The 16205-nt window shown below is 40.0% G+C and overlaps 3 protein-coding genes across 4 annotated transcripts in view; 1 reads left to right on the top strand and 2 right to left on the bottom strand.

Moving 5' to 3' along the window:
* The window catches only part of Flo2 (flotillin-2), an 85752-nt gene that overhangs the window by 19307 nt on the left and 50240 nt on the right, over nucleotides 1-16205 (top strand). The gene's annotated exons all lie outside the window — the stretch shown is intronic.
* Nucleotides 1201-5359, bottom strand: LOC139994016 (glucose dehydrogenase [FAD, quinone]). The gene is made up of 4 exons (XM_072016264.1): nucleotides 4813-5359; nucleotides 4336-4557; nucleotides 3681-3994; nucleotides 1201-3390 (listed from the first exon to the last, which is right to left on the bottom strand). The coding sequence occupies exons 2-4, from the start codon at nucleotides 4471-4473 to the stop codon at nucleotides 1977-1979; spliced, it is 1866 nt and encodes a 621-aa protein (XP_071872365.1). The 5' UTR covers nucleotides 4474-4557; nucleotides 4813-5359; the 3' UTR covers nucleotides 1201-1976.
* On the bottom strand, nucleotides 11532-16118 carry LOC139994017 (glucose dehydrogenase [FAD, quinone]). 2 transcript variants are annotated; one of them, XM_072016265.1, is made up of 4 exons: nucleotides 14801-16118; nucleotides 14000-14744; nucleotides 13534-13717; nucleotides 11532-12881 (listed from the first exon to the last, which is right to left on the bottom strand). In XM_072016265.1, the coding sequence occupies exons 2-4, from the start codon at nucleotides 14402-14404 to the stop codon at nucleotides 11575-11577; spliced, it is 1896 nt and encodes a 631-aa protein (XP_071872366.1). In that variant the 5' UTR covers nucleotides 14405-14744; nucleotides 14801-16118; the 3' UTR covers nucleotides 11532-11574. The 2 variants fall into 2 exon arrangements, with proteins under 2 accessions (XP_071872366.1, XP_071872367.1); XM_072016266.1 differs by having other exon boundaries at nucleotides 14000-16118.

Below are 16205 nucleotides of genomic sequence, written 5' to 3'. Positions count from 1 at the left end.
CCTTTTCAAAGTTACGGAACACTTTCGAGATTATAAGGAAAATTGGCAGCGCACCGAAATCGCTAATCGTAAGGTCGTGAAGAAAACAACGAAAATGTACGTAAACGTAGTTTCTATTAAAATTTATAGCTGGCAGATTATACAACGGTAAAAAAAGAAAACACAAATGAAAAAGAAATCGTTATATTGGTAAAAACTGTAGCTAAAATAATTCTTTCGTAAAAATGGAACATTTAATTTCGCGGAATAGTAATATTCCAGGATACATTGGTTAAAAACCACTACTCGATCGATCCTTTTTCGGTAAATCATTTTTAACCAACTGCTATATGTATCAAAATGTTGCCCTAAAATTTCGTCTCGGTATTCCGACAATTGAGATTTTTGTATACTCGTGCTCGGTTGGTCCTCGTTGCGTGCAATTGTGGCAACCACGAAAACTTGTGATCCGATTTACTCGATTTGTCTTTTCGGTTTATGAGCCCTTTTTTTCAGTAACGATTATCCTAGTTGAGCTAATGATACATAGGCACAGTAGTAGGGTGAAAGAAAGACGGTGAACTATGAACGTTACTGTAAATAGGAATTTTAAACGGGTATCATACAGAGTGTTCATCTGTGGATGGGTTCGAGTAGATAGAGTTGTAGCGTAGCCCGAACGGGTGCGTGCGTTTTAAAGCAAATGGTAAGGCAACGAGAGGTTAATTGCAAGGTGCTCGTTTAGCGTAACGAAGATTCTGCCTAATTCAACGCGCGCCAGGAAACTAGGAAGCGGAAACGCGATGCAGAAAGCTAGGGAGAATTCGTATCCTACAACGAAACTTTTGGCACGGAACCTGGTTACGTAAAGCGATTCGCTCGTGAAACGAAAGTTCGCCCACGATCCACGTTCTTCCGAGTTCGCCTTACACGCTCTCGACTCGCAATCCAGGTATCCTCCGTGAGAGCGATTAGATAAAGACAAAAATCACTAGATAGATCGATGAGGTGATGTGAGAAGATTCGATCGATGCGCGTAGATAGGCTACATACGAATAAAATTGATCAACTAAAATTTCTAAAGTTATGATTGACGCGATTCGTGTGATTTTCTTGTTTTTCATCCCAAATTCGAACAAAGATCATTGTCCTCGCTCGCTGATGCGAGACATAGCGCGAGTTAGTGTTAGAAAGATGATAGCGATTAAGAAACGACTTAAAATACAGAGCTTTATTTACATTCCGTAGGTGATATGATATAAATAAAGCGATATAAATGGGAAGTATGTATGTATATGTTCCGTTATATAGATACACGTAAGTCTCTGTTCTTTCATACATATAATTCTTGCATAATATGGTATTTTTATATCGCAGTTCTTTATCTTTAATAACATAATATATAAATAATAATATAAAAAACTATGTTTGTTTTATTTACATACATAAAGTATCCTGTATTTATTAATTTTGTAATCTAACTTTTTCTAATCTACCGCTTTTTATATACACAATTCCTATATTATTATAGGTAACTAATTACCCCTAATATTGTATTATTATACGAGGATTGCCGCTCTCGTCGAACGTCTATATTTCTGTGAGAAATGGCACGTTTAAATTATTCTTTCTGAATAGAGAATATATTTACAAATTGTTTATATTAACACGAAATAAATAAAGATTTACCGATAAATATTACTGATAAACGCGGAAAGTTATAAAGCTATTTTGTTAGGTACCAAGGTATGTTTGTTTGGTTTATCTGAGAGTAATTATATCTCTTAGAGATGAGGTACAGGTAACGATTTGGTATCGAGTAGCTTTCGTTATGAGTTTTCCCACAAGTCGTGCTTGAAAGTTAAGTCGTTGTGAAAAATGGAGAAAAAGGTAAGAGACATCTTTTTCTGCGTTACTCCGTTAATCGTGTTTTCACGTTCTAAGCACTTTAAACAACGGAAACCGTTTCAAAGGATCGTTGATCCTTCCTGTGCTGATCACCTTCCCACGTATCGTTCTCTTTTGTACATCCAGTCCTCCTTGATAATATCGCTTGCCTTTTCACCGATCATAATAGCAGGAGCGTTCGGATTTCCACTGACGATCGTGGGCATGATCGACGCGTCTGCCACTCTCAATCCTTTCACCCCGTACACTCTTAATCTCGGATCCACGACAGCCGTAGAGTCGCTCCTTGGACCCATTTTGCAGGTTCCGGTGGGATGATAAATCGTAAAAGTGAAATGTCGAATCGCGCATTCCCAATAGTCGTAAGTGTCGAATAGATACCTGTGGCATCCAGGCATACGGATAGTGTGCGGCCTGGAACCGAATCTCTGAAAGGCCGTCGTGTTGGATAACTGTAACGCGATCCTAATGCCATCGATAAGAACGTCCATGTCCTCTTTGTGCGTGAAATAATTCGGATTAATGTCTGGATAGACTAATGGGTTCTTGCTCTTTAAACGCACCCAGCCGGAACTTCTGGGTCTCAATAGAAGCGGCAGAATGGACCAGGTTTCAGCGTGAGTCAGCGGTTTGTACATGGTATTGTACACTCTATCTCGCAGACCTAAGATCTTCTTAATCTGATCTCCGCCGTCGGAATTGATGGAACTTGGGGCGAAATGGAACTGAATATCGGGATAGTCGTCCGATTTGTCCGCGTATCTGGTGTTGACGAAGGCCAATCCTTCTACTCCGGGATTGGTCATCGGACCCCTTTCGTTTAGAACGTACTCCATCATCACGGGCATGGTTTGAAAACGATCCTTCTTGAGGCTGATCGGTTCGTTGACTACGAACGTCAGTCCACCAAGACCCACATGGTCCTGAAGATTGTCGCCGACTCTCAAATCCGATATCACGGGTATATCGAACTCCGCCAAGTGTTCTCTAGGCCCGATTCCGGATAACATCAGCAGTTGGGCCGAGTTGATCGTGCCAGCCGATAAAACGATCTCCCGTCTGACTCTTATTACTTGCTGACGACCATCCCTAAGGATCTCGATACCGGTGGCTCTCTTGTCGTCGTTGAACACCACCCTCAACGCTTGCGAGTTCATCGCTATATGGAGATTCTGCCTGTTCCTCACCGGTCTGAGGAACGCTTTCGCGGTGGAGCAACGACTGCCTCGACGTATCGTTGACTGGGTTAACATGAAACCGGTCTGATACGCGCCGTTTATGTCGCGATTCTCATAGCCAAGCTCCTGACCAGCTTGCAAAAACGCGATCGATAACGGTGTCCTCCACGGGGACTCTTGCACAGTCAGATAACCACCCATGGCATGATAGGGCGTCCTTGCGAGGTAGGGATTGCGGTTGTCCTCGGATTTCAGGAAGTACGGCAGAACCTCGTCGTAACTCCAGCCGACGTTGCCCAGTCTAGCCCAATTGTCGTAGTCACGGCTGAAATAATTAAGATCGTTATGGCGAAAGATGACGGGAAACTGTCTACATATAAACTTGCTACATGTAAGCTCATCTATAAATTTATAAGATACAAACTTCCGTCACAATATTTTTTTAGATCCTGATAATGTACTTTTTATATTTTTCTTTGGTATTGATTCTTTTTTTTTTTTTTGCCTCGCGTAAGCGATCGTTAATCGAGATAACTAGAAAATCCATCACTATTGAACTACGTTATTCAGGTTTGAAAAATAAATCAAAGATTCGATTAATCGATCCTGAATTACCGATTACCCCGGACATAAACCATGGCGTTCAACACGCTGCTGCCACCAAGCACCTTTCCACGTGGCCAGTTGCATCTATCGCCGATCATGGCGAGGCAATAAGCCGAAACGGTCGGTGGCGAACTTTGGTATTTCCAATCCATTTCCGAGAGCTGGGTATACCCAGCCAATACGGGAACGTCCGAAATTTCATTTTCGTCACCGCCTGCTTCCACGAGCAACACGGTCCAATTCGATACCTCTGACAATCTCGATGCTATCACCGCACCCGCGCTTCCTCCACCGACCACTATGAAATCGTACATTCGTAGAAGCTGAAACGAAAAACATAAGTTAATCGTACGCAAGCAACGTTCGTACGATACTTGATCGATTTGAAAAGCGATATCTTGGAACTTTTGCGAGTTGTTCGAAACGGTGGATCGAAAGCGATTCCATTCTCAGGTTTAAAGATCTATGTGTCTGTTTTGCCGACTGTCGGTAACGACGACTATGGATTTCTACTTAACGAACAGATCGACGAAAATAATGGAACCGAAGGGAACAGTTTTATAACTGATATATAACAACGAACCCTCTTTGCGTCACTCGCGTGCATTTATGATCCTACGAAAGCGTTTCGTATGATTTACTTATATTAACGTTTGAAGAATACCTGGCGGGCATCGGTCGGATGAGATTCTGGATCCGCTTGATTGTACCGAAATACGGACAAGCCAATCGCTAGGAGAGGAATCAGACTGAATCCGAGGACCGATGCAGTTCCTAGCAAAGTAGTTAACCCTATTGCCATTTCCACTTAATTCCACCTCGTGAGAAGCACGTCCATTCGGCGAGACTGATGCGACGCTCGAAACTTCCACGAACGCCAAATTATCTAAAATTTACGAAATTTAATTGTAGCAGTCTATACTAGTTTCTATAATTGTAGCGATCATGAAACGGATGAAAAAATTGCGCGCGCCAAATAATTATCAGTTAGGAAATCATATGAATATTTATTCGAATAACGAACGGAATATTAAATTATACAGAGGTTGCTAATAAGCAGAAATATAAAATTACTTCTAATTAAAAGCAAATTTTTTAAATAACTCTTCGTTAATAGCCGCGAACGTGTCATTTATCATACCGGTTATCGTAATTGGATTGAATTTGCGGACAAATAAATTTATGGTGTTCCCTTTTTTCGTCGTTTCGTTAAAACATATTTGCCACTGTGGAAAGTATAATATCTTCGTTCTTTCCTTTTTCATATATTACGTACTCGAATAACGTTCAATCGCGACATTCCAATTGCTATAAATTTAAACTTTTTAACACGCACTATTACAAGTAACGACCACTATCGTAAATAACTTTTCAACCGTTTTAAACCATTTCGTCAATGTGGATTGCCCGGATATTTTATACGGTCACTTTTGTTCGTCCTCGTTCTACTTGTTGCACTTTTTCATCACACCACCAGCTTTCTCGAGCAAGCTTCCGAGCTTGTACACGCGGAAAAGTTTAAAACGCTTGGCGATTCGCGTACACGACGAACGTGTGCCGGCAAATGGCAGCGAGAAAACACAGCACCGGCGGCACCGACTCGAGCACCGAGTGCCGAGAGTGAAAACCAAACCTGGCGAGAGGCGCCTCCTTTCAATGCTAGCTTCGAAAATCACGTCTTGACCCCATACCGTTTGTTCCCTGGTTTACGTGCCTGCTCTTCTCCGCTGCGCTTACCCATTTAGACTACGTGATCGCATTTTTTCCATTTGTTCGCTGATCTATCTACGGCTCTTTTCCATTTTCGTGTATTCTCCTTCCATCTAATCTCTGAGCGTGTGAAATATGAGAAGAGTTTCGAGGTTCATGTTGAGGTTCAGTTGTCGCGAATTACGAGCACAAAAAGACTTTTAATACATAGCGAGGAGAAAATATTTTGATTTATTTAATTCTTTATTAAAGTCACAAAAGTACACTTGGACCTATTCCATCGATTTAAAACAATACCGAAAGCGCGGTATGTTAACTAAAGAATGTACCTACATATCTGACGAAAAACATCCCAAGCCGTCAGAAATAATAGAAAGTTTTTCAAAGAGCAACGTAAAAGTGGTACGGAACCAATATGCTCGTAATTATCCAATAGAAGTTGTACTCGTAACCTTTGGTCGGAAGAAATTATCGAGCAATAGTAATATACGAATAATACAAGTTATAATTATTTTTAGACGTAGGAAAATTATACGTGTACTTTCCAAGAGAGAGAGAGAGAGAGAGAGAGAGAGGGAGGGAGGGAGAGAGCCATATCGTAATGCATCGCTCCAGAGGTATACGTATCTCGCTAAGATTCCGTTTGTAATCCCGTATTTCCTAATTATTTTCGTTCGTCCGATCATTTCTAAAATATTTTCGTCCGTCTCGTTGGCCGGTAAAATTCAATTTCTCCAAACAGAACTGCATCATTATGGAATCGTTCCAACGTTCGCTATAAAGGAAACCGAATTAAGAGTCTTTGTACGCGTGTCGGGTCGCGAGTCTTTCTCTTTGCCTCCGTGACGGAAGCCACGGAATCGCGCATCGAACCACGCGTATACTTTCTCTCGTCTTGTACGGTCTGCGTGCCATTCAGGATGGTTGACGCTTTTGTGCATCGAATTCGGTCGTGCATCGTTTCTAGTTCGCGTCTCCTGACTCGCTCCGTTTTTCCAGTTAACCTTGGCCTTCGATCGAAAATCGCGGTGAAAGAAACCTCGGTCTTCCTCCTCCTACTCCGAATGACCTCGTTCGCCACTTCCGCATCGCTCCACTCGTTTGACATTATCGTTACTAATTCTAAAATTTTCGAACGTAGCACGAGCGTCTAGGGTTGCGAGATATCGTTGCCGAGATTAATTACCGAGACGAATGATTGAATTATAAAATTATCGAGTAAATCAGAGTAAACGATTAAAACTTGGCCTGTTGTTTTAAGAAAACACGAATGAGTTTATTACTCGATCTAAGAATTTTTATATCATTCGTTTCAGCGTTGATAACTGCATGAAAATACAAATCCTTAAAACGTTTATCCGGAGAACAACAAATAGAGGCATTCGTTTGAAAGAATTGCCATTAAAGAGAAACCTGACGTAATATCTCGTCTTTTGAACGCGAAAATATCGACAGCGTCCCTATTGCGTAAATAACTGTGAAATCATTCGTATCTTGATCCAATCTGTTTCGTCTTATCATTCGCCATTCGATTCTCGTCGAATCAACATAGAGTGTCCTGTTAAAAGTTTCAAACTACGATACTAGATGACGCGTGACAAATTACCGTTACAATTTATGCTTGCGTTCCTCGTGAACGTACATTTTTGCTGTATCGTGGGTTAAACGTGACACAACCTTTTCGATTTCCTCAGACTTTATTAATTAGAGCGGGGAAATTACGATTTCTCGTCGTTTTTGTCTCGTCGCTGAAACGTAAAATTCTTCGGCTGCGTATGCACGTTTTAATTCGTAATTTTATCGTTCGCAATTGCAATCGGCGTTACATTTTATAAACTTTCGGTGGTTGGTACGTTTCGCTGAAAACAATGTAGCGCCATTGAAAGCAGCTTTTCACGCGAATGTCCCGCAAAGTTATTCCGATGTGTACTACTTTCTTTGAATAGCTCTGTTCAGGTTGTTACGCGATTTTCTGCCACAACTGCGTTCTAGATTTATTTATTTAATTGGTTTCTTTTTAGTTCGAAACACACAGCATTTAATACGTGTAACCATGAATGTATGCATATGGTAGTACAATTGATGAATTATGTGGCGAAATTACGCTTAAGATTAAAAGGTAAAAAATGATGCTTCGATCTTTCCGCTGATAAATTGATTTTGTCTAAATTCGATACAATTTCTGCGTTTGGGTTTGAAACTTTTATTTCTCTTTATAATTATATTTGACGAGTCATCGCGTTACGTGTTCATTTATACAGGATGCTCCAGCGATTATTCCCAATCGCGATCGGTAATGAGTTCACTGTACGAAAGTATAGAATACAATTTTGCCTTTGATAAAATCAAATTTGAAAATTTATGCCAATTAGTATCGGCCAGTCACCGAATAAACGACCGGCAGAAGATTATTCTACGTATCAAAATAAGTTACAAATGTAGAATAATATTTTTACGTTTAAGACGTTACTTTCAAAAAGATAGAATTTGAACGTGTTCGGTTAGGACTTGACAAATTTTCAAATTTTATTTTTTTGGCTTATTTTTTCACGTAGAATTCCCCTCTTTCCTATCCTCCTCCATTGCTAAATGGTTTATCTAAGATTTCGTAGCGTCTTTATGGGAGAGACGTTTCGATAAAAGCAACCGTTTTGAATGTCTTTCTTTCGGAAAGTTCAACGCAATCTACTCGTGACGCACATACGATGCGAGAAAGTTCGGCACATCTCGACGTGTTAACGCAGTTATCCGTCTTGCAAAATGTCCGAGATACTTTACCGTTAAATCATCTGAAAAACGCTTTTATACGGTCCTTTTGTTTCTTCGATCAAGTTCTAAATATTTCAAAAGACGTTTTTCTATCAAAAAACTTTTATACGCCAAGTGAAATTTATTTGTACCTCTTTATCGGTTAAGAAGAGCTCGAAGGAGCGTACACAACGAATCTTATTTTCAGGATCTCGCGTTCAGAGATCGCTGCGTACCTGCGTGACGTGCATCACGTGCATGTAGTGCGTTTTACTTTTCTCGAGCCTTGTTAAAGTTTCATGGCTGCAATTACGTGTTAAATAATAATCCTTTAGTCGGTAGTTTGACCGACATTAACACTGACAATTCCATGACTATACGTAGACATTTACGAACCATTGTATCCACTTGTTCCACTGAGCACGCAACAAGGCACCAATTGAGCAATATTTTCGACAATCTCAGAAACCCATAAAGAAAGAATGATTGGTTGCGTAAGACTGTTTTGAAATTTCGTCGAAATTATCGTTGCACAATCTATTTACGCATTCTCGTAAAAATTATTCTGGTCAATTTTGGAAAATTAATGATACGGACATTTAGGCAATCTCGAATAATTTGTCGGCTCTCTTAATCGATCGTCTTTTGCTATTAAAACGTCGAATTGCCTGAAAATTTTATTTCTCGCGCGATTAATTAATACTTTTTTCTTCGTTGGGCTATAAAATGTTGGGCTATTCACGCGTTCGTCAAACATTTTTTAATTATCTTGACTGCAAATTTATACAAATGCTGATTTAGTGGAACGAACATCATTTAGCACGTAGGTACATACGTGTGACGTTACTTTGGATGTCACAGATAACGCACGTAGGAAGAACACGTGTTTTATCGAAAAGAGGAAAAAATCGGTAGAATCTCTTATTATCGTTGTATGATTTACGTAACGCGTTGCAAGAGAAGTGTACTTTCATTCGTCTAGACATACGTTCAAGGACGTTTAAGAGGTATGTAATTGGCAATGTAATTCGGTTATCGCGTTTCAGCGATGGAAAAATTGTTTACGTTCCAGTTCATATTCCGCGATTGACCGACGAATGTAACGTTCCATCATTCGTCGAACACGGTATTGTAAGATATTTCTTCGCAGGATAATTTGTAGGGTAGTTGAAAATAAAGCTTCTATTTTGAGCTCTATCGACTCTGAATAAACGTATTTGTCTCGTGTCTATATTTATTTCACTTACAGTTTTCGATACAATAAATTATAAAACGGTTACCTTCCACGGTGACTAATTGCAAGTGTATTTACTTCGTACATTTACCTTCGAGATTGCCAGGCTCGGTAAATTTTGTAAAAAGACTAACATTCAAAAAACCCTACTTAATGCTACAGTGGCTATCAAAAGTACTATAGAATTGACATACTGATTAATCATACTCTCGTGTCATTACAGAAATTTGATGTTACGAGAATGAAACGTAGAGTCTGATAAAAAAAGTTCTTCATTGGAAACTAAGGGTGGCTACCCCCTGTAGCCATTAATTAATTATAATTAATTGACTTAACATAAATATTTCCACTATTTCTACTATTACTATTATTCTAGTTTTCGAGCTTTCGGAACATCGATGACGACTAAAATATATACATACTGTATCCGGTGAATTTGACGATATTAATAAATAACGGTATTAATTATTTACAACATCAACAAGTTCTAATGGTAACGACATTTATATCATGATATAGGAAAATAAATATTATTTGGTCACAGGTAGCGCATTCATTTCTTTAATTTACGAATAAGTTAGTTACGAATGTTGTAGCTACGTATAAATTATTCGAATTAGCATTTATCTATTACTTTTTACATATGTATACCATCTCTAACAAACGAAAAAGTTAGTCTCGATTTTACAAACCTACTTACAAGTCTCCTTCAGATACCTCGTTTGCTTCTTACAATACCTTTCCAGAAGCAGAACCTCCGGTATTTAAAATTGAAATAAAACGTATTCGCGTTTCGCATTACTCGCATCATAGTTATTCGAGTCGAAAGTAGATCACAATATTACGTAATAGATTGTTGGTAACACGTATTCACGTAGAGCCGAGACTTATTCATATCTGTAACTCGTATTGTTTTCTGTTCCGAATATCTTATTTATTTAATTCGTTAAATCTACATTCTAGGCATCATGATTTAACATCGATCGTCAATCGATCGACTCGATTTCAATTGTAATTAAAATATACGAAACTACATCGACCTATATTCAAATCGGTTAAAGTAATCGGTATGCACGCGCAGCAGATCGTTGATTCTTGCTTACGTTGACCGACGTTCGTTCACGACTTTATAGCTTCTCGATTAAACCCAGAGAAATATCACCACACCCTGTATAAAGGGGCGGGTCATACATCATGTTGCATAAGTAAGCAATTCATTGGGTGATCGAGTACGTGTAAATGCTGCTTATCGATTATGTTGTAATACGGGAATTTTAAAAATTAAAACGAGTTTGCCGAAGCTGTCGCATGCTTTATCTTCGTTTTTCTTCAATCATCGGTAATTTCTGGTGGTACAACAGTTAAACGCGAAATGTCTTCCTTCTGAATCTTTTTCTTCTTATTCCTTGTGTAACACGGAGTAAAATAAAAACGAGGACACGATAATAATTATAGAACGACGACATATCGATATAAAAATAGAAAAAAAATATTTAAAAAATAGTTGATTCTTAAATAGCATGGGCTTGAGCAATGTCTTTCTAGTTATGCGGAATTTACTTCTGGTATATTTTTATTTTTTCTTTTTTTCTTTTTTTCCTTCTTTCTGACAACTTTCGATCTGACCCAAGAAAAGAAAGTGAGAGGATCGAAAAAGACATCGGTAAACCATAAATTTCCGAGGAGCAGACGCTTATCGAAAAATTCTTTCAAAACGTGTAACTCTATTCTAGAATATTTCGATATTTTAGAAAAAAATGTATATGTTCCTTTTTGGGTAACAGAAAACGAATCTGTTTCTGGCTTTCAGATTTTAAAGGTTCGCATCGAATACGTCTACATCGTTAGCGGTATAAGTAACGACGAAACGATTCGATCGTACATTATGACAGTCACATTTCCTATTCCTTAGTCGCGTGAAAAAAATATAAAATACGCGTTTCCTTTAACGTCATCGATTCCTCGATCGATAAATTACTTACAAATTACTTATAAGCGAACCTAGCGACAATTAAACGATCACAGCTCCTTGCGTTTCTCCGTATCGTTAAATTAAAACCCTAATAAAACGCCCGTATCGACGGAGAACGGTATTTCCATTATGTCGATCTACGTCGATCTCGACGCTAGTCCCTTTTCTCCTATTTGTCGTTTACGAAATAACGCGGCGATCGACGGGACAAGCTGATTTCTCGGTAAGAATTCTTCCAGTCACGTAGCGACGATCGTGGCGTTGTCCCTTTTCCTCCGTGATAGCCATTGCTTCTTAACCAAATCCGCGCCTTTCTCTCCGATCATGATCACCGGTGCGTTTATGTTCCCGTTGGTGATCGTCGGCATAATGGACGCGTCGATTACCCTCAACCCGGTCACACCGTAGACTCTGAGTTCGGGGTCGACGACGGCCATGGGGTCGGTCGGTGGACCCATTTTCGCTGTACAGCTCATATGATAGATCGTCATAGTGTATTGTCGTACGGCACAGTTCCAGTATTCGTCGGTGAACATAGGTATGTGGTTACAGTTGGGTAGAGCGCGATTGTGAAATCTGGCACCGAATCTTTTCATGCTGCTCGTCTCTCCGAAAGCTATCGCAGCCTTCACGCCTTCCCTCAGGACATTCACGTCGTAAGGGTCGGTCAAATAATTGTGGTACATCAGGGGATAATCCAGAGGGTTTTTCGACTTCAGTTTCACGAAACCGCGAGATTTAGGCCTGAGAAGCATGGGGAACACCCCGAACAGGTCGCGGTAATTAATGTTCTGGAATACTCGGTTGTAAAAATCGTCCGTGAGTCCGTGAGCATTTTTCACGTGCGTGCCTCCGTCGGAGCTAGTGGAGGAAGAGGTCAGCATGAACTCTATGTCGGGCCAATCGTCGCTTTGATTCGCGTATTTCGTCGAGATAAAACCTACGGACTCTAAGCCTACGTTCGCGGTTAATGGTCCGTCTTCCGTGATGGCGTACCGTAGAGCGGAATTAAGGTTCACCAGGCGAGTCATCACGGTACTGATCGGGTAATCGATCAAGAAAGCTAGACCACCCACCGCGATGTGATCCTGCAGGTTTTGTCCGACTCCAGGAGAATCGTGGACCACTGTAATTCCCACTTCTTCCAGGTGTTGTCTAGGTCCAATTCCCGAGAGCATTAACAGCTGAGGGGAATTTATGGCACCCGCCGAAAGAATGACCTCCTTCCTGGCGTAGACTACCTCTTTTCGGCCTTCTCTGATGAACTCGACGCCGTAGGCTTTTTTCGTTCGTGGATCGATCAGGACCTTGGTTACGTGACTCCACAGGGATAGATCAAAGTTTTTTCGCAATTGAATGGGTCTGACGAATGCTTTCGCGGCGCTGCATCTCGTTCCTCTTCGCATGGTGTATTGGTAGAAAGCAAAGCCCGTCTGTTGCTCTCCGTTTACGTCTACTATGTCGTAGCCCATCTCTTCGCCGGCCTGTAGAAAGGCCACTCCTAGAGGTGTGTTGTAGGGTGAGTCCTGAATCGTCAGATACCCTCCTTCGAGAAGAAACGACAAATATTTAGTCGAATTAGAGATCGTTTCATCTTAATTGAGAGAAAAGAGAATAGAAGCACGAGTACGATCGATGGATGTTTATACATATCGTTAGTAATGCGATGCAAATGCCGTGTTATCATTGAAAATCAATTTTTTATCTCTCTTCAAACAGATTCACTCTTCTTACGCATCGTAATTGTTGCACGTATTTTAAAAATCTCTTGTTCGGCAAGATCATTTGTAATTAAAATCACTTGCGTATGGAATTGAAGTATCGTTGGCATTAGAGCAATATCACAACCAACTTAACCACTTTTTTCTTAGATAATATGTCGTACATCAGTTTGGTGGAGTTTATCGCTATGACGGTTAATTGTTGATACTCTAATTTTTAGTAAAGAAAGTGATAATTATGCGAATGATCGAAATATAATGCGTAATCTTTCACGCGTATTCTTCCAACGGAGGAATTTTTCTTTCTATGGTATTTTTCAATTATACTCGTTTCACCATACGTAAAGATTGGAATCTGTTCTGTTAATAACATCTGTTACATTAATGCGTTAGTAATGTATTCTGATAATAATTTATGAAAAATCACTTAGGTATAGTATTGTTAATAAATATTTGTCTAAAATTATAGCGTCTTACCAGTGCTATGGTATCTAGTGTTGCGAGCTAAATAGGGATTTCTTTGATCTTGAGATTTTTTGAAATAAGGCAGAACATCCTCGTAACCCCACCCAGGGTTTCCGAAACTTTCCCACTGATCGAAATCTCGTCGATTTCCTCGAATGTAGAGCATCGTGTTAAGCACGCTCGAGCCACCCAAAACCTAAAATAGCATTAAAAAGAGATATTAAATATTTTCAATCGGGAAAATATTTAATACGTTTCTTTACTTTTACGTTCATACGTATACTTTACGCTTAACGTTAGAACTACTGTACCAGACCAAATGACTGGTTTCCGACTTTGTATCTTCGCAACTACTGAAAACTCGGAAATAGAGATCTTTGAGAAAATTAACGTTGAATCTTGCCGAGACGTTGTCGATAGTTCTAGCGTTAATAAAATATTCAATCAGAGTATTTCTTTGTTACAAAAATGTTTCAACCTTTCCTCTGGTCCAACAGCATCGTCGATCGATCATCGCTTGACAAGCGGAATCTTGCGGCTGAGTCCTGTATTTCCAATCCACTTTGCTCTTGTGCAAATAAAGGGATAGTATAGGGACATCCGTTATCTCGGTTTCGTGTCCTCCAGCCTCTAACAACAGCACATTCCACTTAGGATTTTCTGTAAGTCTGTTCACAACCACGCTTCCGGCCGATCCACCTCCCACCACCACAAAATCGTATTCTTTCCGTATATTCTTCGTCACTTTAGGATAATTCTCAGGATCCATCAGATCGTAATTGTAGTATGCTAGAGCCGCTATGATAATAGGAATTATCGCCACCTTTCCAAGTAAAACAGTGGCACCCTTTATCGCCAACGTGGCTGCTGTCACGATACTCATTTTGCTGCCGTTTTTTTATCAACTTTTTTTTCGCCAAATTTTCCTGATTATAGCTACGTTTCGAACGAAACATTCGACTTTCAATTCTTTTTCGCTTCTTGCTTCTTCTTCAACTATCTGTTACACGTCGAGTCTTCTGAACATTCTCGAAGAAAGAAGAGATCGTGCCGTGGAACGTCTGCTTCTGTAATAATAAAATCGAACGATGTCATCGAGCTCTGTTATTATACAAAGCTCCGTTGCAAGTCGTGGAAAATAAATTCTTCACGACGAATTAAAAGAATCGTTCGATTCGTGAATGACGGACCAACGTTTTCTTAATACGTACGCTTGAGAAAACCTACAAAGAGATAAGATAACGTTCTTGCCAATCGGAAATTTTGTGAAGAATTTTACCCGATCTTTGATTTAATTGTACGTTAAAATTCGCTGACAAGAGTAAGCTTCTCGAGGAAGATGAGAATTTTGTGTCAGCGAGTTCTTTGTGATTTATTTCCTACAAAGGCTTCTCGCAAAGACGAGAAAAGACATATTTTTCTGTATTCACAGTGATAAAGGAAGTAAAATGAACTTCTAAAACTTTACACCTGCGCGAAAAACACCTTTTCAATGATTCGACTTACGTGTCCACTATTTTTTAATTGCTCTATGCACTGTTGCTCAAAAGTGACGTTTTGTATCATCACGAGACAATAAACCTGAAACTTCGAAACACGGTTTCTCACTTACATGTTAACGAGGCTTATATTCACCGGCACGAAACTCGTCATTCCGACTGTCAGTCGTCGATACCGGTACTCGACGAGAAGCAACTACAAAGCATGCTGCGAAACGATTCCAAGTAATCTCGCGTTTGCATAACTTTCTTTTTTTTTAACGATGCAGTCCAGTGACATCGCTATTCACGGGCAACCTGTCGCTCGTTGCCGATCGTACATTTTCAGTCAGGGTCGCGATACGCTTTCTTTTCCTTTTACGGATCTCGTAACGATTGGTATTTTTGGTACAATGGAAGTATTATACGTCGGTGGAAATTAGTAACAAAGTTCGTTTTGATTCGTCGAATGGAACGCTACAAACAGAATTAAGCGCGGTTAAAGAAACTCACTCTCGCGTTCTCGTGTTCGTTTAACGACGCCTAATCATGACTCAAAAATTGAAAAAAGTATCATGTTACTTTCACGAAACGTAAACAATAATCGTATAAACGTAAGAGTGTTCTCTAAATAGATCATGGTTTCTGACACTACCGTTTGCAGCACTTGTTCCATTCAACTTTACTTGCCCAACGGTTCTGTAGATTTTATTTTATTTCCACGACACTAAATCATCGCTAAATCATCGTTTCTTTGATACTCACTCTTCAGTTTCGGACTATCGATTGTTACCGTCGTTCTACGAAAATCGTTCGAACGATCGATCGCGTGACTAGGTATTTTCTGTGAGGTTGAGAAAAAGGCACGATCCTCGTGGACCATGCATGGAGGCATGCATGGAAGCCGATCGAGCAACTCGCGAACGCAGAGAAAGCGAAAGACTGAATGCTCGAACATTACGTTCTACGTATAAAACGTACCCGTAGTACCACCACTTTGGTCCTACCAACCGACTACTACTGACCCTTGGGGTGAAATGTTTCGTACGTGTGTCCAATCGGTGACCGATGCGACGATCGTTACACCAGCGTTATATGCACCGGCATCCTACGAACATTTTACTGAAATAAACGTCGATGTAGTAAAATAACAGGTTGATCTAAACGCCGAGACACAAATATCCAGTTACCTTCACCTACAACGAT

This window comes from Bombus fervidus, chromosome 14 (assembly GCF_041682495.2).
Source record: "Bombus fervidus isolate BK054 chromosome 14, iyBomFerv1, whole genome shotgun sequence".
In the NCBI taxonomy this organism is placed as follows: Eukaryota; Metazoa; Arthropoda; class Insecta; order Hymenoptera; family Apidae; genus Bombus; species Bombus fervidus.
Note: the sequence above shows the minus strand (reverse complement) of the source record. Positions and strands in the feature narration are given on the sequence as shown.

What these genes read in the sequence shown, in the direction of transcription:
- LOC139994016 (XM_072016264.1), bottom strand. Translation starts at nt 4,473, where the DNA reads ATGGCAATAGGGTTAACTACTTTGCTAGGAACTGCATCGGTCCTCGGA. An exon ending in ATCCGACCGATGCCCGCCAG is followed by an intron (nt 3,995 to 4,335) that starts GTATTCTTCAAA and finishes TTTTCGTTTCAG; the next exon opens with CTTCTACGAATGTACGATTT. An exon ending in GTTTATGTCCGGGGTAATCG is followed by an intron (nt 3,391 to 3,680) that starts GTAATTCAGGAT and finishes TAATTATTTCAG; the next exon opens with CCGTGACTACGACAATTGGG.
- LOC139994017 (XM_072016266.1), bottom strand. Translation starts at nt 14,404, where the DNA reads ATGAGTATCGTGACAGCAGCCACGTTGGCGATAAAGGGTGCCACTGTT. An exon ending in GCTGTTGGACCAGAGGAAAG is followed by an intron (nt 13,718 to 13,999) that starts GTTGAAACATTT and finishes ATGCTATTTTAG; the next exon opens with GTTTTGGGTGGCTCGAGCGT. An exon ending in CACTAGATACCATAGCACTG is followed by an intron (nt 12,882 to 13,533) that starts GTAAGACGCTAT and finishes TTCTTCTCGAAG; the next exon opens with GAGGGTATCTGACGATTCAG.